At 37.3% G+C, this 20,041-nt stretch overlaps 1 protein-coding gene across 1 annotated transcript; it reads right to left on the reverse strand.

Moving 5' to 3' along the window:
• Positions 1–390: 390 nt before the first annotated feature.
• On the reverse strand, positions 391–20,041 carry LOC120107300 (uncharacterized). Its single transcript, XM_089929714.1, has 6 exons — positions 19,617–20,041; positions 19,017–19,325; positions 1,883–2,110; positions 1,700–1,792; positions 853–1,434; positions 391–708 (listed from the first exon to the last, which is right to left on the reverse strand). The coding sequence occupies exons 2-5, from the start codon at positions 19,020–19,022 to the stop codon at positions 1,372–1,374; spliced, it is 390 nt and encodes a 129-aa protein (XP_089785840.1). The 5' UTR covers positions 19,023–19,325; positions 19,617–20,041; the 3' UTR covers positions 391–708; positions 853–1,371.

A 20,041-nucleotide genomic window follows, 5' to 3' on the forward strand; every position in this document is an offset into this window, starting at 1 on the left:
GCGACCAATATTGCGTGATCACCTAAGGTACACTAACAACGACCAATGTTTGGTTGCCGAAGAAAATTTTCAGCGACTAAATCTGTTGTCGCTAATTTCAACGCCGACCAAATAGTTGGTCGTGGAATGTTTGTCTTCCGCTACAAAAAAAATGGTCACTGAATGTCTATCTTCCCCCACCAATAGTTTGGTCGCAGAATGTATTGGAATGCATTAGCAACAAATATTTTTTGGTGGCAGAAAATATTAACCTGTATTTAATTAACAATTCAAATTATAAGCTTAATATTTATTTTTGGGCTCGTTCCAAATCCTGTACAACCAACACAGCCTATCCAATATCCATATTGCACAATACATTTGTTCATCCAAATAGAAGTATACACAATGTTGGAGAATCCATAATCATTCATTATAAATATCATCATCTATAAGTCTAAAGTCAAGCATACCTATTAACCATACATCACAATGTTTCATCCATACCATATGTTAAGGTGATAATCATCACCAAACACATCAAAATGTAAATTAAAAATTTCAAAATATCTAATCTTGCTATTCATCCAAACAACCATCATGTAGACAAAAATATTCTTATACCAAAAACTGGATTCTGCTTGTAGACAACTCCACCATGATCATCTGAACAAAAGTTATCCATGTACCAAAAACTAGATTTCACATGCTCATAACTCCACCATGTATCTGAGAAAGCAAAAAAGAATACACAATCAATAACCACATGTAAAAAATAATAAACTAAAATTCAAGTATAAGTTCCCAATGACATTTCGCTTAATTTGGTCAAAATCTCTAAATAACCTACGTAATATAAATGAGAATACATACCAACGAGTATTTGTACCACCAGTTGAATACATGGCCTCATCATGATGGATAGATGACTTGTGCATTTGAGTCTTTTCTTTAAGAACTCTGTAACCAAACTTGTAAGATGTGCAATTTGCTTCTATTCTTCCTCTCGCTCTTTCCTTTCCTCCTCACACTTTCTCTTCTCCTGCGCCAATTGCCTCCGTAGCTCCTCACGCTCCATCTTCATCTCCTCCATCTCAGCTTTAAGTTTCTGCAACTCCCCAACATGGTCTTGTGACACACGACTAGGTGTGGAAGAAGATGAAAAGGGCTTCGGCCCAACCCTAAATCCAAGAATGTATCTCTTCCTTTTTCCAAGTGCCTACCTAGACATCTCCTCTGATGTTAATTGCAGACCGGATTGGGAAGATTCTTCTCGCAAGCTCAACATCTTTGACTGTCAATGCAAAGGTAACAACAGAATTAAATGTATATAACCTTGCAAAAGCAGAAACTGATTTAAATGATTATTAAGATTTTAGATACCTACATGTTTCACGGCGCAAATAGGATCAATGCACTCTTTATTCTTCTTGGTATGAGTTTTCTTATAGAATTCTAGAAATTCAAGGTTTCACAACTATTAAACTTCGGTTGCAAAGTGTAATTTAGATTAGCATATAGCCACTACATAATAAGAAAACTAGAATAACTGTCAGATCTACTTGCATAAAAGGATTCCAAAAATATACTTGTAGCAAACTAGAATAAAAAATCTACTTGCAGCAAATTGTCTATTTTACAATAGCCAAAACAATCCCATAGACTGTTTCATAAGCAGTTCACTAAAAATATAGTCAGTACATACTCAGAAACATATTACCGGTATAATCATTGTTGCAACAAATGACCGAGATCCTGAACAATGATTGTACTCAAGCTTTTTCCTATTCTTTTTGCCAGCTTTTGATCTCACCTTCAAAAAAATACAAATTAAAAATCTAAAGAAAACATTATGATCAAATATTTTACTTATAAACTCTGAAGCACTAAATATGTAAGTTACCTTGTGTTCTTTGCTTTTCCACACATCGTCAATTAAGTGGCGCCAATCCTCTTGAGTCACATGTTCGTATGGATGACTATAAGGGTCCACATGTAAGACGTTCTTAAGATGCTTGTAATGCAATTTCATATTGTGCCTCCAATTTCTGTGAATATTGTAGCATTTTCTGTGGACAGCTTGCTGAGCTACTAGATTGCCATGATAATCATCCGAGATTTTGAACTTGTCCTAAAAACATAAGTAAAATCATTATGTAGTATGATCAATGCAACTAGTACAAGTACCTAAAAAAATATTGTGCAATAAATAATTACAAGGACAGATTGTATGATAGCAGATTGAATAGCCTCGTCTACATGCCGCCACGTTGGTATGCCCTTAATTGGACACATTCTTCTAATATATACCCCCAACAGATTGGCTACCTTTGGGGCATTAATACCACATAAAACATTCCACTCATCAAGTACTAGAACATAGAGCTTTTCTCCGCCATTCTAGGCAATGAGCTTATCAAATCCTTTCCCAACTGTCTTACCCCGCACGTGCTTTGATGATGAACCTGCTAAAATACTTAAATACTTTAGGCCATAAGACAAACTTGCTAGTGATGGACAAAAAGAACGCAAAAAAAAACACAAAACCACTGAAATGCCATCATTTTACCAAGAGTATCTTAGCAATAACAAGATTCAGAAAGATGAGTTTTCTCACCCACGCTGTTGGTAATAATAGGTGGACTTGAAAGCTCGTGGGTTTGCTGGGTAGAAAAGGTGGGGAGCATAGTAGGTTGGGCAGCCATCACGGGCACAAGTTCAGCATCTGCTAAAGGGTGCCTCGGCATAGCTAAGATTTCTCCCTCGGGTATATTACCCTTCCTATCGAGTTCTTCGTGAATCTAACAAATGTTCTCCAGAAGAATTCAGTCCTTCATTATTAGATGGCAGATACTCTTCATCATCATTGCCATTGCTAATCTTGTTCGGTCCTTCATTACCATTCTGATTTGAACCAAACAATGCCTTGGACATGCCCGGTATGCCAAGAGCCTCTAATCTCATTGAGTTCATTTCAATCCTTTTTTGCCTTTGCCTTTCGTATCCCGTCAGCTTCTAAGACAAGCACATAGGCTTCACAAATTTTTTACCTACTTTGTGCATCTTTCACAATAAAAATGAAACATATACATTACATTAAGCCATAAAGAAATATGGAATAAAAAGTACATCACACTCTCCATAAAAAACAGAAGCATGTAAGATAAAAATGGACGATTTTCATTAACATAAAAATGTGTTCAACTTTGCTATAGATAGATCATTAGAGAAATATATCATGGCTCTAAGTGTACTTCCACTAGAGGCATCATAAGTTTGCACGCCATCCTTCCAAAGCTCTTTCAACTCATCAATTAATGGCCTCAAGTAAACATCTATTTCTTTACCGGGAGCCGTTTTTCCGGGAATAAGCAATGACAGCATTAAAAATTGCTCTTTCATACACTTCCAAGATGGAAGATTATAAGGCATCACGATAACGGGCCACATACTGTACGATGTGCTCATATTTCCAAAAGGATTGAAACTATCGATGGCTAGCCCTAACCTCACATTCCGCGGATCCTTGGAAAACTCAGGATGTTGCCGATCAAAGTTCTTCCATTCCTCCCCATCAGCCGGATGTCTTGATGTTTCGTCATCCACTCGCTTCTCCTTGTGCCATCTCATATCTACAGCTATTTTCAGGGACAAAAATAAGCGCTTCAATCTCGGTGTCAGGGAAAAGTACCGTAAAATTTTATGAAGGATCTTCTTACCGTTACCTTCATTCAGCTTATATCTAGGCTCATCACATATAGGGCATTTATCCAGGTTCGCATTCTCCTTCCAAAGAAGAGCACAATCATATTTGCATGCATGAATTAGCACATATCCCAAACCCAAATCTCGTAAAAATTTCTTGACTTCATAAAGGGTCTATGCAACAGACTTATCACACTCCGGTAGAATTTCCTTGTATATCTTCATGTTCATGTCAAAAGAGGAGTTGCTCCACTGGTTGTACACTTTAATATGAAGCATCTTAATAACGAATAATAATACTGTAAAAGTTTTGCAACCAGGATAAACGGGTCGTTGAGTATCATCGAACAACTTATCAAAATTCTGTGCATCCTCCCTCCCCAAGTTATTAGGCAATTCGTCAATATCGTCATTCATGAAAGCACCCATGTAAACAGCTTCCAGCATATTAGACAATTTGTCCCTATCATCGGTGCCATCCCCAGCCATTCTGTCCTCAACACCTCCACCATTGTCACAGTTAGCATCATTTGAAACACAAGATTGATGCACGTGAATAGATTCTCCATGTTGCACCCAAGTCTTGTAAGAAGGCGAGATTCCTTTCAACATCAAATGAATCTTGACAACTTGAATGCTTTATTTTTTGACATTCATGCACTCGACACAAGGACACCAAATATCATTTGCTGAGCATAAATTTGCCACCGTAAATTCAATAAAAGACTTCACCCCTTTTCTATACTCTTTACTCTTCATTCTATTTTTTTATTGTCATCCAACTCTTATCCATTTTGACTGACCTACAAAGTACTTCATCAAGTTAGATTGATTAGTTTATAGATTTATTTTTGTATCCTGCAAAAAAAAAGTTGCGCCAGAAAACCAGGGGCAGCCCAATACATTTGGGGGCCTAAGACAAATTCAGTGAATGAGGCCTTTTCTTTTTTTTATTATAATAATAATAATAAATTTTAATAAGTACAAAATAGTTAAAAAAATGATATGAAAATAGATAGCTGTCAAGTATACTATTTCAACAAAGATGCATGAATCTAACAAAGATAGACAAGAAGCCTCTTCAGTTTAATATAATCCTTGAATAGAAGCATGAAAAAATAATTAGTTTAAAAGAAGTCCCATCCCACTATCTCCCATCTCCCCTTCGGTACCCAAGCTACATCACAGCACGGCAACTATTCAACCCAAACAGAAAGGAGAAGAAACAAAGAGGATAAAATTAAAAGAATCTCCACCCTCTAAGAAGTCCATCTCCAATCCCCCTATCTTTCTTCCCGATGGCCCAGCTGGATCAGGAGTAACGTGAGGGAAGGAAAACCAAGACCAAAACCAAAAAAGTGAAGGGATGAAAGATAAGAGCGGCTTCAGACGTGTATCAAGCCAACCAAATCCCTCCCCTCTCTTTCTCTCCACCCAAAACAAAACTACTGTCCCCAAATCCCTCCTCGATCTCTCTCCCTGCCGGCCCAAGAAAAGGCCCTCGCCCCAAATCCCCTTCGCCCCGTCGCTCTCTCTCCCTGCCTCCTCGCTCTCTCTCCCTGCCGCCCTGACCAGAATGGACCTGGCGAACGAGGAGAAGCCCTCCGCAGTGGCTGCGGCGGCGGCGAAGGAGGAGAAGCCCTCCTGGGTTTCTTCTTCTCCCTCCTCGCCTCCAAATCTCCCGACAACCCCCACCTCTCCCTCTCCCTCTCCCTCTCCCTCAAGCCCGGCCTCGTTACCCTCTTACAAAAGCCCTCCCGGCCTATGCTAAAATAAATTCCGGAGGAGACATACCTTGGGACGCCGAAGAGACTCGCGGGCGTGCAGACAGCCGGACAAGGTCTTCTCCAGAGGTTCCTCCGCCGTAGCCGGATAGGGTCTTCCTCTTCTCCAGATATAGGGCAGGAACTCGAAAGCGAAGAAGGCTTGGCTAGCACCGAGTGGGAGGGATTTGGGATTCTGGATAGGGGAACGGCGAACGGGCGAAGGAATTAACTACCGCGACGGATGAAGGCAAAGAGTTAAAGCTGAATAGAGGAACAGGGAATTAAGGTTTGTTTGGTTTCTCACACGACGTCCCCTACATGCATACTTTTCTCGACTAAATTTTTTTTAGTTGCTGGAGGTGAACCTTTAGGGACCAAAATTTAGTTGCCAAAAATTTTACCTCCAGCCCGCGCGAAATACTGGACTCGCGCCAACTTGGTTTTGATTTTCCATGATCAAATATGCATTTAGTTGGTGTAGGACAATCATTCAGTAACTAACAAGGATGCGTGCAAATTTATTTCTAAGCGGATTTTCGATCCGCCGTGCGGGTGGGCTAATGAAAAAAAGATCCTGCCCGTAGGATGTCCAAGAATTCTATATATTTCTAAGCGGATTCCCGTTCCCACGTCCGCATGCCGCGTATCCTGTCGATCCGTATATTTATTTGACAAGGAGTCAAGCACCAAGCTCGAGCTTTTAAATTTATATTATAATAATAAAAATAAAAAAGAATTTAAGTATGAAGAAAAGTTGTGGGATTGAGATTCAGCCGAAGAGACGAGGATATGCCTAAGTGAATTAAGGTATTAAACGGCACCGTTTGAAAATAAGCAGTTTTTTTTTTTTTGGAACTTAGAAATTAGCATCTTACAGGGGCTAGTACAACATCGTTCGGTTTTACGAAAACCTTCCACTACCAAAAGTTTGGTCACTAAAAAACTCAAACATTCTGCCCAATTTTTTCATCGGAAAAAGGCGCCATTCATAAAAGTTTTCCTGGACTAAATTTTTTTTAGTCGCTGGAGGTGAACCTTTAAGAACCAAAATTTAGTCGCCAAAAGTTTTATCTCCAGCCCGCACGAAATATTGGACTCATGCCAACTTGGTATTGCTTTTCCGCGACCAAATATGCATTTCGTCGGTGTAGGACAATCATTCAGTAACTAACAAGAATGTTGGTCGTAGATAGCCTTATTTTCAGCGACCAAACTTTAGTCGCCAAACGTTTTACCTCCACCTTGCCAACTTGGTTTTGACTTTCCGCGACCAAATATGCATTTAGTCGGTGTAGAACATTCAGTAACTAATAAGGATGTTGGTCGCAAATAACCTTATTTACAGCGACCACTATTTATTTAGTCGCCGAAAGTGATCATTGAAAGTGTATTTTCTTGTAGTGATATTGCTCCTAAAATGGCACGTAACTGTTCAACAACACCCAACTCGGTTCGCAGTCGGCACCCCTTCTTTTCGAGTGCTAAACTGTTCAACAACACCCAACTCGGTTCGCAGTCGGCACCCCTTCTTTTCGAGTGCTAAATGTGTATATTAGAAGATTTGGATTCTATGCTGCATGGCGCGCAGCACATTTTCGTCGTATTTTTCCAAAGAAAAAATGAAGAAGAGTGTGATGTCTTTTGTTCAGTGATTTGGACGTTCTGAAAATATGGCCTTTCTGTTCATCCCTAGCAGATGATGCAAATAAAATTGAAGATAAAGCTATGCAAAATTGAGAATTTGCTATAAAGAAAAAAAGAAGAAAAGTGTGATGTCTTTTGTTGAGTGATTTCGATGTTCTGAAAATATGGCCTTTCTGTTCATCCCTAGCAGATGATGCAAAGAAAATTGAAGATAAAGCTATGCAAAAATGAGAATTTGCTATAAAGATGACTCCCAGGTAGAGGTGATCACGGGCCTTCTGGCCCGCCCAGCCCGCCCGGCCCGAAATTTTTCGGGCTTGGGCATTGAAAAAGGGCCCGTTGGTCGGGCCTGGGCAGGAAAAGCGGCCCGACCAAAAAAATCGGGCCGGGCCTGGACACTTTAAAAAAAGCCCGGTTCGGCCCGGCCCGACTATAAAATACTGATAATATTTTAAAAAAAAGAAACCCTAAAACTAAAACTAAATCCTAAACCCCCCCTCCCCCTCCCCTCGCTGAGAGCCGCCGCGACCCCGCCCCCCAAACCCCCCCCTTCTGTCGCTGAGAGCCGCCGCCACCCCTTCCCTAGCTGAAAGCCGCCGCCCCCCCCCTTCCCTCGCCGAGAGCCGCCCCCCCCCCCCCCCCCTTCCCTCACCGAGAGCCGCCCCCCCCCCTTCCCTCGCCGAGAGCCGCCCCCCCTTCCCTCGCTGAGAGCCGCCGCCCCTCCTTTCCTGATAGTCGCCCCCGGCCCCTGTAGCCGGTTGCTGCCGGTTTCCCTGTAGCCGCCGCTCCTCTCGGTGTCGTCGCCTCTTCAACGACCGACCGGCAGCTCTTCGCGTCCTTCTCCCCCGGACGGCAACCTCCGCGGCTCCGGTCACCGAGTCACCGGTAAGCTTTTTCTCCTCCTCCTCCTCTTTGATCCCGGATGAATTTTGCCCAAATCCTTCATAGTCAAGCCCGGATGCCCGGATCTTCCGAGTCGGAACTCGGAGAGGGAGAGGTGGGGGGGGGGGGGAGCGGGAGAGCTCGGAAGTTCCGAGTCGGAACTCGGAGAGGGAGGGAGGTGGGGACTTCGGAGCTTCCCATCGGGCCGGGTTTTGAGGTGGGGGGGGGAGGTGCCGACTGCCGACTGGAAGAGGGATTACATGGTTCGGTCATTTAGATATTCTATTAATAACTCTAATAATTATTCATGTTCAATCATTAACAATTGCTAATATTTCAATTTTATGTTTGTAGGTTTTGAGAGTTAGAAGATGCAAGGATGTTCTTCTACAGTTTTCTATTATGGAAGTGGCTTCAAGAATTATGATTACATTTACTTTTGAATGCACAAAGATGCATGTTTGTTATAATATTAATGGGACAATGTAATTTGAATTTTGTCTAAATATGTAATTGTCTAAGTTTGTAGTTTTTATTGTTGGGTTGTAATTCTCAGCTGGACAATAGTGTTGTTTCATACATTTTATTTTCTTTCTATTGGCTTGAAGATGCAAATTTTTTCTTTTTTAATATTTGTAGATATATCCAAATTACAAAGTTTGAAACCACCACCAACACTATCTATTTGAAATAGGCTACTTATATGGTTAACATTAACCAATTAACCATTGGAGAAACAAAATAAAGATAGAAAAATACATCCAGTTTTAGAGAGCCCATTAAGCTGTTAGGCCATTTTGGCCCATTTCTAGATTCCAAAAAAAAGAAATCGGGCCTGTCGGGTCGGGCCTGTCGGGTCGGGCCTGAGACCAGATTTATAAGGTCGGGTCGGGCCTGGACAAAAATTTAAGCCCGACAGTCGGGCCGGGCCGGGTCTGGGCATAGCCATCGGGCCTAATTTCTGCTGTAGAGCCCGGCCCGAGCCCGGCCCGGCCTGGGTTTTGATCAGCTCTACTCCCAGGGTCCATCGAACAAGACATCCTGCCCCGTGGAAGTTTAGATGATGAACTATCTGCTACCAAATCTTCATGTAATGAACTATCTGCCATCGATTTCAACGATCCTTCTCCGAGTCTCCTTCTCGATTTATAGCCACAAAGGGCCACCGAAACACCTCGTCAGACCGAGATAATTGCCCAACACCTCTTTCTCTCTCTTTTCCTGGATTTAGAGCTGTTGCCATGTTGATTTGAGCCGGCAAATCGCTGGAATTTGATCCGAAATAGGAGTGCCCTGTTTCATCTTCTTTTTTCGAGTTCCGCAGCTGCCGACCGATGGAATAGGCCAAGCTTCGCTATCTTCCGAGAGCTTTGAGATCATGTGGCCGTTGAAAAGAAAGATTGGTTATGATCTAGGCCAAGTTCTCCCATGATTTTTCTAAGTTCTTCCCTTCTTCGCGCCGGCCGACGTCGGTGGTGCCCCGACTGAAGGCCTCCTCACCGGAGCTTGACCACCTTAGGCTGCCACCCCCCATCTGAGAAGAAGAGGGAGAGATCGAGCTCTCCCACCTTTTGAGAAAGAAGAAGAGAGTCTTCTCTCTCTTCTTTCTCTCTCCTCTCTTCTCTATATCTCTCTCTTGATTTTTTTTTTCTTTGTTTCTCTCTCTTCGCATGATTCTATGACCTAGTAATAGAGTCTTAGATATTTTTATTGTAGACCTAGATCGACCCCAGTAGAGGATCCTGAACTAGTGTCGCTGCGACCACCTGCCACGCTAGTCTTACCCAAACCATTGCCGAGCACTCTACTAAACTCTATCATCATTAGTTTTTATTGTGTTACCTATATCATGGTCAAATTCTTGTTTCATAATTTGACTAGCGTGATTAGCCAGAACGGACCGCTCCGGATTGTTGGACTTTGCTACCTAATCGACCCTATCTGTCGTGCACCCGATTGTTGTTAGCTACCTTTAGATCCATAATTGATAACTTCTGATTTATTATTCTTTTCTTGAGTGGATATATATTTCTTGATCAGATGAATTGAGTTACGTTGTGCTAATCGATTCGAATAATTCGATTTATATGGGGCTGCAGTCATCCAGAAAAGAAGAAGCCCAATGAGATTGTATACTTAAATTTCTAAATTGAGGTAAAACTCTGACCCTTTATTTATTTTAATTTTTAATTAAAAATAGAAAATATGGATAATTCAAATATTAGGACTCTAAAATTAGGTAATTATCGAATAATTAATTCATTAATATGGCGACTGATTGATAAGGAATAAATTATTATATTGATATTAAAGTGACTGGATATATTAGGTGTGGATTGGTAGCGTTGTAACTGTGTTAGATTGCGACAGAGGTAAAAATCACTATACCTGATCCCTAGTTTTATTATGTTCATTGGTTTGTATTGCTGGATTTGCATCGTGAGATTTGTATCGATTTGGCATATGACGATATACTTTTATATGATTTTCAGTATAAATATATTTATGTAGTTATTATACGTATCAGATGTTGAGAATATGATTATATAAATAAAAATATCTTGAATTTGAAAAAAATTATTAATTTGACAAAAGTAACAAATCAATCATAAGGATAAAATATGGTTTGGATTAATCTCGTCATAGCGTCCATGGGCTGAAACATTAGAAACCACCACAAGCTTATGCGTGAAATAGCCTCCACGAGCTTATGCATGAAATTTTGATAAGGCCCATAGGCTAAAGCATGGGAATAGCCATCACGGGCTTATGCATGGAATCTTGATAGGGCCCATAGGCTAAAGCATTGGAATAGCCACCACAGGCTATAATATAGTACGATATCAATCTTGAATTGAGTCATAATTTTGATTAATCAAAATCTGAAAGTTAATTAATAAAAAATCTGAAAATCAAGTTAATGAAAAATGAATGACATAATATAAAAAATTGTTGTTGAACAATTGATTATATTTCAAATATATATATGTGTGTGTGTGTGTGTTTGAAAAGATAATAATGTACCAAAAAAAAGGATAATAATGAGAACTTATGTAAATGTTATTTATGAGCTTTCTGAGTAATGATACAATATTTATTTATGTAGTATTTTTAATTGATTATATTTTTATTACTTATGATGTAGCAATTCGTAATTCTTACTGGGTGATAAAGCTCACAACCCTTGCAGATTGCTTAGTACATGACTATGGTTGAGATCACGGATAGAGAGGATGATTAAATAAAACATTACTGATACTGATTGGATGATCAAATTTTATAATTGAATCAACTTTGTTATCGGTATGAATTCAGATCATTGTTGATTACGAATATTGAGGTTGTATTAAATTTTCAGACCTCGCATATTTTCTAGAGCTCTGCCCTAGAAAGTGTCTGGCCGTATCATGCGCCCGAACTCGGGCGTAGGTTCGAGGCGTGACACTTCATTTCTTTTGATCTTCAAGTAGCTAATGAATTTGGTTAGGTTAGCATCCATTAAATCTAAAAGGAATCCAATATATACATACATATATATATATATATATATATATATATATATAGGCCTCAGCCGATCAATGGATCCTTGTTAAGCCAATTAGCTCGAGTCTTCCTAGGGAATTGTTGAAATACACGCAGTAGGCTTGGCGAAACTTGAAATGTCTTTTAACGAGAAACGAGAGGGCTCTGATGTTCGGATCCAACACGTCAACTGCTTCAGGATCTCGTCAACGGCCTCATAATCATATACGACAATTTAGCTCCACGTTTTGGGCTATACGCTTGATTGGCTCGGTATGATCTGTTTACTCCTGCATGTCATCATAGAAAGCACAATCCAAGAAAATTTTTCCCACATCTCACTGAATCTTCACTATTACTTTGAAGATTATAAATGCTGCTTTAATGGAAAAGGAAAAGAGAATATATACATTGCATATTATCCTTTTTTTTTCAGAAAGTCTTCAACTGTGTGCTCTTTTTCTTTTCTTTTCTTTTGAGAAGGGGAAGGGGATGAAAAATAAATGCAACCACTAGAGTCATAGTACAACAAATCATGCAATTGAGACACTGTAAGAGAGAACTACGGAAACACTGAGCTAATATAATTAGCCACATAAGAAGCTACTCAATCCACGGCATTGTTCAAATATATACTTTAATTTTTAGAAAACTACCTAAATGATTCCTTAGTCATATGATCATAGTGATTTTCCGTATCAATTTGGGAAAAAATAATATTGGTTCAATCTCATAAGCACAATATAAGATATAGATTACAAACAATGCATTTGACTTTACGGGTTTACTTAAATAAAATTTTCATACTACCACAAAAGAGTTATCTAGCTTTCCGTTCCATCTCTTTTTTATTGTTCTTTTATCCTCGTTTTGTCCCTTCTATGATGTCACGATGGCTAAAATAGGTCCATTTATCTACGATTTTTTAATTTTTGAGAAAGAATACCTTGTTCGTATTTCAATTTCGAAAATTTATTTTACTTTTTTGCTTTTTTGATCATCAAATCCATTTCTTATCCTACACGGCTTTTGCTATAAAGCAACTGCCACTCAGGGAACCAAACTTCTTTTCTTTATCCCGAAGAAGGTTTCTTTGGAATAGGGACAAGGTCACCAGAAGATGCGGAGGATCCAAGGTGAGTTTTGAGTTTTTTTTTTTTTTTTCCTTAAATTTTCAAATATAAGACCACTCATCTAGTCCATCCTTCCAAACAAATTTGAACATTTGAGAGGTGTTGATTTTCTTAGAAGTTTATTTCTTCTATTGGTCTAATCGAGCAGGTAAAGATGCATGTGACAAGATGGCGACTATAGAGGAACATGCTAATGGAGTTGGCAGTCAAAAAGAACACCTGACACACCAGCAGACACTTCAAATCATTTTCATGTTCATGAGGAGTTGAGGATACCAATATGTTCAGTATTTCTATGCAACCACCATGAGTTTCTCTTTCCTTTTTTTTCTCTCTGTCTTTCAATAATAATTCCATTCAAATCGCAAGGTAATATTCGCGTGGACATTTTTATCAAATTTTGATGTATACATGTCGAGAATCATATTTGTTTGACTGAATATTTTTATCCCTTCTGCTGAAATGCACATTTGTGTATAATCTATACCTAACAGTGCTACAGCTACCTTTTGATGTTGATGATGGTATTTAGTTCATCTTTGACGTTATGAGCCTATACAACGTCATTGATCCAGCACTTTGGATTAGAATTTCCAGTTTCCACCCGGATGGCAAGTGTGGTTCTTAGACCACGATGCCTGCTAACTTGCGCGTGCATTGTTAGTTAAGGTAGTCAATGCTTCATCTGGTTTTATTGTGCGACGAAGACTTGACAGGGTGTTGCTAGCAAAAAAAAAAAAAAAGACTTGACAGGGTGCCTACCCATGCTCGTTGCGAGTTTCTTTCTACCTCGCCTGGAGCGAAAATACATAGAATTTCTTTTATATAAAAAATTCATGATATTCTTTAGTTTACATAGGCCATGGACCACTAGATTCATCCTAATACCATTTGCATTAACCCAAAACACCATCCAATAATACTAACCGAAATGTATTATTTGAATTTGTTAACCCTAAATACCCAAAATCTATCCTACTCATATATGGGTCTAAACTCATTTGTGCATATCATCACAGTTATACATATTGCGATAAGGAATAGACAAGGCTGCTTGTTAACATGTAAAAGAAAAAATAGAGAAGGATGGCCGTTAACTTGGTTGTTAACTTCTAGAATAAGCTGTGACTGAGAAAGCGTATTTCCAATAAAGAAAAAGAGACTTGCAAATGATGGATTTTAATTAAAGTCTTTGAATGCTTTTGTCTGCATGCTAAGATAAAAATCTATTTGTATAAACAATTCTATCATTGTCGAGAGATTCGCTGACTTCATGTGAAATTAATAATTTAGGGACTTGAATTTCTTTCCATCCAAACAAATGACAGATGTGTAATTAAGTATTCACTTTATGAGAGAAGCATAACCAGATATTCAATAAGGATTCGTACGTAATCTTTCTAAATTAAATTACATCTAAAAATTTATTAATAATTCAAATGCTTTGTAAGGAAGTTGGAAAAAGTTTCCAATCAACTAAATCTGATAAGTAGACCCAGTACTAATATTGCCATTACATGGCTCTTGTAATATATTATAAGATTTGTTAAAGAATTACTATATAAGTTATTTTCTCTTTTATTCCCCAACCCTAACTGTTGAGAAAATGTACAAGGACGTGAATTGGTAAACCTAAGACTTTCCGAATAGCAAATACAACTAAGATTCTATTAGTTTCAACACAATGCAATTTTTTTATGTTGCAACAATCTCTATACATCATTTCTTTGCTTCTCTGCCACAAAACACTTTCGAAAAAAGAACAAGATATTTTAAACGTCATCTTTATACGAGTATGAGTTTCACCCAGAGAAAACAAAAAAAAAGGCAAAAAAATGACAAAAACTTATTTTCAAAGAAAAAATATACATTGTAACTGCAAACTCTTGTTATGGACCAAGTTATGAATTTCGAAAGTAGCTAATCAATAGTGGAGCTAAATTTTTAAAATAAGAATGTTTACAAATCCAAAGAGAAATATTTTTTGGTATGAAATTGTGATGTTAGAAAATTTTATGGGGACCCCATTTTTGAACCTAAATTTTTTGCATTTCAAAAACATGCAATTGCAAAAAGAGGATTTCACCAACAAGGTAATGCTCGAATTTTTGAACAAACCAAATAACTTTGAAATCTGATTTCAAAATTAAAATTTTTGAATTTCAAATATGTAATTTCGAAAGTGCAGGTTAGATGTTGAAGGAGAACATTCAAAAACTGTAAAAGATTTTTCAATGAAACTTCATCGACATGAAGAAACAGTGTGAAACCTTTTTCCATACTCAAACTTTCGAACTCCGCAAGTTATGATTCCAAAACGACGAGTTTATTTGTTAAAAATAAGAATTCGCCAAGATGACAAAAACTCGTTTTGAAATAAAAGTGAGATTTGAGAGAACTTTGTAGCTACCAATTGTTCTTTCGTACTTGCTTTTGAATTTCAAAAAATCTAATATCAAAAGTAAAGATACATTTTTAAACAAGAAATTTCATTGCAAAAACAACCTTCTAACATCAAATCATGCCATGAAAAATTTGTGTGGAGCCTTCTTTTGAACCTAAAATTTCTGAATTTCAAAATACACAATTTCAAAGAAGAGTTTAGTTGCTCAAAGGGTAGTGCTTCAATTTTTTAAAAAAAAAATGAAGCGCAGAAAAATTATAATTCCAAAAATTCATTCAAACTTAAGGCTTTAGAATTTCGATGCTTGTTATTTCAAAAATGAAGTTTACTTGTTGAAAGGAGATTGATAAACTACAAAACATATATTCAATAAAATTTGGCCAATGCAAGGGAACTTTTATAAGTAGAAAAATATTTTTTCAAATTCGAGTTCTATAACTTAGAAAATTGCGATTTCAAAAGATTTACAAAAAAACTTTTTAATTATGAGCACTTCTTATGGACAAAGCTATGAATTTCAAAAATTATGACTTCAAAAGCGCAATTTAGCTTTTTAAAAGAGGAATGTTTATAAATTACAGAAATATTTTTTTTTACATGAAATGATAATGTGAGAAAACTTTATGGTTGCAACAGCCTTATTGAAATTTTTTTAAAATTCAAAATGCGCTATCGCAAAGGGTAGTTTTGTTGCCAAAAAGATAATGGTCCAATTTTTTAAACAAAAAATGAAATAAAACATATTAAAAATTCAAAACCTTAATCCAAAAATAAAACTTTTTGAATTTTGAAATGCAGGATTTCAAAAATATGATTTAATTCTTAAAAAGAACATTCAAAAACAGCAAAAGTCCGATCAATGCGAGTGACTTTTATCGTGGCATAACCATTTTTTGCATTCAAAAGTTTCTAATTTCAAAATTGTCATTTCAAAAGAGGAGTTTGTTTGTTAAAATGAAAATATCCTGAAATGACAAAAAAATTATTGTTAAACAAAGAGGATTGAGAAAAATTTCAAATTGTGGACCCTTCTTTTGGATGAAGTTTTAAATTTTAAGACATCATATTTCAAAGATTAGTTTTAAAAGGATAATGTTCACAAATTACAAAAATATCACTTTCAATACTAAATGGTTACATAAGAAAGCTTTATGAATGCGAACCTGTTCGAAATTTTTTTTTTGAGTTTCAAAACATGAAATTTCAAAAGGAGAGTTCAATTCTTAAAGTATAGTGCTCCAACTTTTCAAACAAAAAATAAAGGTCATTAAAGCTTTTTTAGTTTCAAAAACTTTACTTCAAACTTAAGATTTTTGAATTATGAAATATGTGATTTCATAAGTACACTCTTAACAGTTGAAAGAATAGCATTCATAAACTACAAAATGTATTTCAATGAAATTTTATCCGTAATAAAACCACTTTTCCAATTCAAAATTTTTGAACTTTGCAAATTGTGATTCCAATAGAGAATTTTATATCTTCAAATAAGAATGTTCGCAAATGACAGAATATCAATTTTGAAAAAGAAAGAGAGATTTGAGAAAACTTCATAATTGCAAAGACTTCTTTTGGACTAACTTTTTGTATTTTGAAAATATCTCAATTGTGAAACTTAGTTTTTAGAAGCAGAATTTTCACATATTACTAATATATTTTTTAATACAAAATTGTAACATGGGAAAACTATATGAATGAATACAGGTTTTTTGAACCTAAACATTTTTGACTTTCCGAACATGCAATTTCAAGAGGGGAGTTTAGTTGTTAAAAAGATAATGGTCTAATTTTTAAAACAAAAAAATCAAGGTCAAAAAACTTTATTATTCCAAAAAATTCTTTTGAACCTAAATTTGTTTATTTCCAAAATTTTAGTATCATGCATACACTTTGCTTACTAAACTGGTAAAATGGAAGTCTTTTTGAAGTATCATTTTTATATGAAAGAACATTTTTAAAACTTGCAATTTTAAAAGTGAAGTTTAGCTTGTCAGAGGCTAAGGTTATAAAGATCGTATTAACAGAAAAATAAACATAAGAAAGCTTTATAATAGCAAAAGGGTGTTTAGTTGTTAAATTCAAGACTGTTCATAAATGTCGAAAAGCCTTCAGAGGCAAAATTAGCAATGCAAGGAAACATTGTAATTGTAAAGAAGTCAAGTTCTTGACATTCTACTGAATTTTAGTTTTTGAATTTAGAATGTTGCAATCATGAAAAGGGGAGTTTGTTCTTTCTTTTATTTCTTATTTCTGTAATTTCTACCAATCTAGTGTTAACAACAAGGTTTACTGATATAGCTGCCACCTTGAGCAATAGCTACAAATTGCTTTTATTGTGGCCACCATCGTGAAAAGCAGCTTCAATAGCCGCCAATATGGGCAACATCTGAAGTTGTTGTGATAAAGTCATCTTTTTCACCCATTTTCATATTTGTTTTCACAAAGTTTTGGTCCTAGCTTTGCAAAAATAAAAACCTTATATTTTTAAATCTATCCCCAAGAGCCAAATTGAGTCAAAGCTCTAACTTGTAAGAAATCCATTCCAAATCCATGTCAAAAAGTTTAACCTAAACCCAACATAGTTGCCAAAACCTCGAAGAAACCTCAATGCACTGATTTTCAGCATCCTCCCACTATGTAATTGCTAACCTCCATTGCGACACACACGCGCGATTCTGAGCAAGAAGGAAAATATTTTCCTCTCCTTGATCTAACTTCATGATTCAAAAGTGTGACTCTTTCAAAACTAAGAGTAACTTCTTAGCAATCCAGGGGTGCAGCATCCCTCAAGGTTCCTTCCTTTTTTTTTGTTTTCTTATTCTTCTATTTCTTAACAAATACATCTCAACTTTCTCATTCAAGTCCATGCCTCGCCTTCCATGTGATCAATTCATCCTCTAATCACTAATCCCTATCATATCCCATAACTTCTCAGAAATCTGACAATGTAATGACCCTCAAGGTTCCTTTTATTTTATTTTTTCAGATTCATCTATTTTCTAAAATATCAGATTTCTCATACCAATCCATATCTAGACCTCACTAATCTCTTAACACCTCCTGCGCCTCTCCACATTCAGTCCTTTCATTGCATTCTAAACCTGTACGTTTTAAAACATAATCAAATAAAGGGTTTTCAGCAGCGAGCATGATATTTTGAGCATTCGCGCATTAAATCCTTTTAAAGTCTAATACCAACTCTAGATCCATACTGTTAGGACCAACCACCACCTCCCACATCACTCATGCAAAGGATACCAACTTTCAACATCGAAGTGCTAGGAAACTAGTCAGCAGAAAATTCAAACATCTTAAAATATCTCTCCCTAGAAATGTGTCCTCCTAGAGCTACTGGTCCCATTCCTCACATGTTCCTATATCAACTTAGTTATAAAATCTTCATTTTTCTGATCCATTGAAATGATCTTTCCAACTATCTCTAGTCCTAAGCATCGCACACAATTTTGATTATTGTGGTGGAAACCTAACCAAATTTTATATTCCATTGACTCACTAAAACCCTTACATACAGAAAAACAAAAAAAAAGGAAGGCAGCCATCTTTGTTTCACAAGTATCTAACCACAATAGGTCCCTCTCTAGTGCACAAATGCTTATGCTATCACCAAATCACATCTAGGCTTCAGAAAGGACCTCTTGTGAAATCATTCAAAAGAGGAAAAAGTCATCTATATATCAGACACTAAAAACATGCTAACAATATTGTATATCTTGTTTGAGACCATAACAGACATGTACTGTTGACAAATCAACGGCATCTTAACTATCTTAAACAATAACAAGAACATAAAGAAAAACCCAGAAAGCATGGCATCAAGAACTCCCAGTAGGTTAAGTTAAATTACAATGGCTAACAATCAAGATGCAATTTATATAACTGAAGCATTCTGCAGAAACTGGTAACTGATAAATTTATGTACCAAGCATTGGATACAACACAGTTAGCAATAGAAAAGCGTACCACCATTAGAGCGCGAGAACACCCCAAGGAGCACAAAATACAGCCAAGAGCCAACTTGACATGGAGATCCACTACTTCCACTTTTCTATACAGCACAGAAAAAGGGGTAAAAAAAATCAATTTTGGGGAAATAACATTACAGCGAAACAACTACAAATTTCAGAATCCAGGAATTTTACACCGCATACTACACTAAACCAAACAATGAGGGTGAAAAAAAGACAAATTTATGTTCTCTTGACCGAGAAAGAAACCCAGCGACTTCTAATCTCTTACCTATTGTCTTTAAGAAAGATGGAACGATGAAACCTACATCAAATTCGATGCAAATAGAAGATGAGATCAGATAGAGTCAAAGAAGACGAAAACTCCCCATGACTCTTAATCCTAATATATATATATAAAGCAAAGTATTTTTTTTCTTGATGGTAATGTTCTTTAGGGTTCTAGTTTCTTGAAACACGAGAATCGAGAACCCACAAGAACTCATCAGATAATCCATGAAAGAGGCAAAAAGAAGCGAAATCGATCAAGAATCTATGCCTTCTTTAAACCTGAATCAGTAATCACACGAAGATCGGGAGGAAATAAAGGACTTACACGAAGCCACCTCGGGGGATCCGAATTCAGAGGAGGCAAGGCCGTAAATGCCACCGACAAAAGGGGTCACACGGGTGATGGACTCGACGGAAGAAGGGATGCAGAAGGGGCGAGAGCGGGAGAAGAAGATGGCGGCCAAGAAGATGAGAGGAGAAGGGAAGCAGAGAGATGGCATGGCACCGCGGGCATTGCCCTTCCGGTCACGTTCTTGGTAGCGAAGGAGGCGGGCTTCTTGGTCCTCGAGGCGTCGTCATCGCCGTCGTCGCCAGTTGGCAGCCATTCCGAAAGCTCCAATGCAGGAGAAAAGCCGTCGCGGGTCGGGGAGGCGAGGGTTTGAGGGCAGACAACAGGCCCAGAGGCATCGGGAAGTGGGATTTAGGCAGGAGGGTTTTACATAATGGAGGGTTTAGCCGTTATGCAAGTTT

The sequence above is a fragment of the Phoenix dactylifera genome, chromosome 3 (assembly GCF_051530095.1).
Source record: "Phoenix dactylifera cultivar Ajwa chromosome 3, Ajwa_hap1_PhDact_Kaust_v1.1, whole genome shotgun sequence".
NCBI lineage: Eukaryota > Viridiplantae > Streptophyta > Magnoliopsida > Arecales > Arecaceae > Phoenix > Phoenix dactylifera.

Excerpts from the sequence above, each read along its gene's own strand:
- LOC120107300 (XM_089929714.1), bottom strand. Across the intron at positions 1,793-1,882 it reads GGAAAAGCAAAGAACACAAG|GTGAGATCAAAAGCTGGCAA; the intron begins GTAACTTACATA and ends ATTTTTTTGAAG. Across the intron at positions 1,435-1,699 it reads TTGCAACAATGATTATACCG|AATTCTATAAGAAAACTCAT; the intron begins GTAATATGTTTC and ends TTGAATTTCTAG.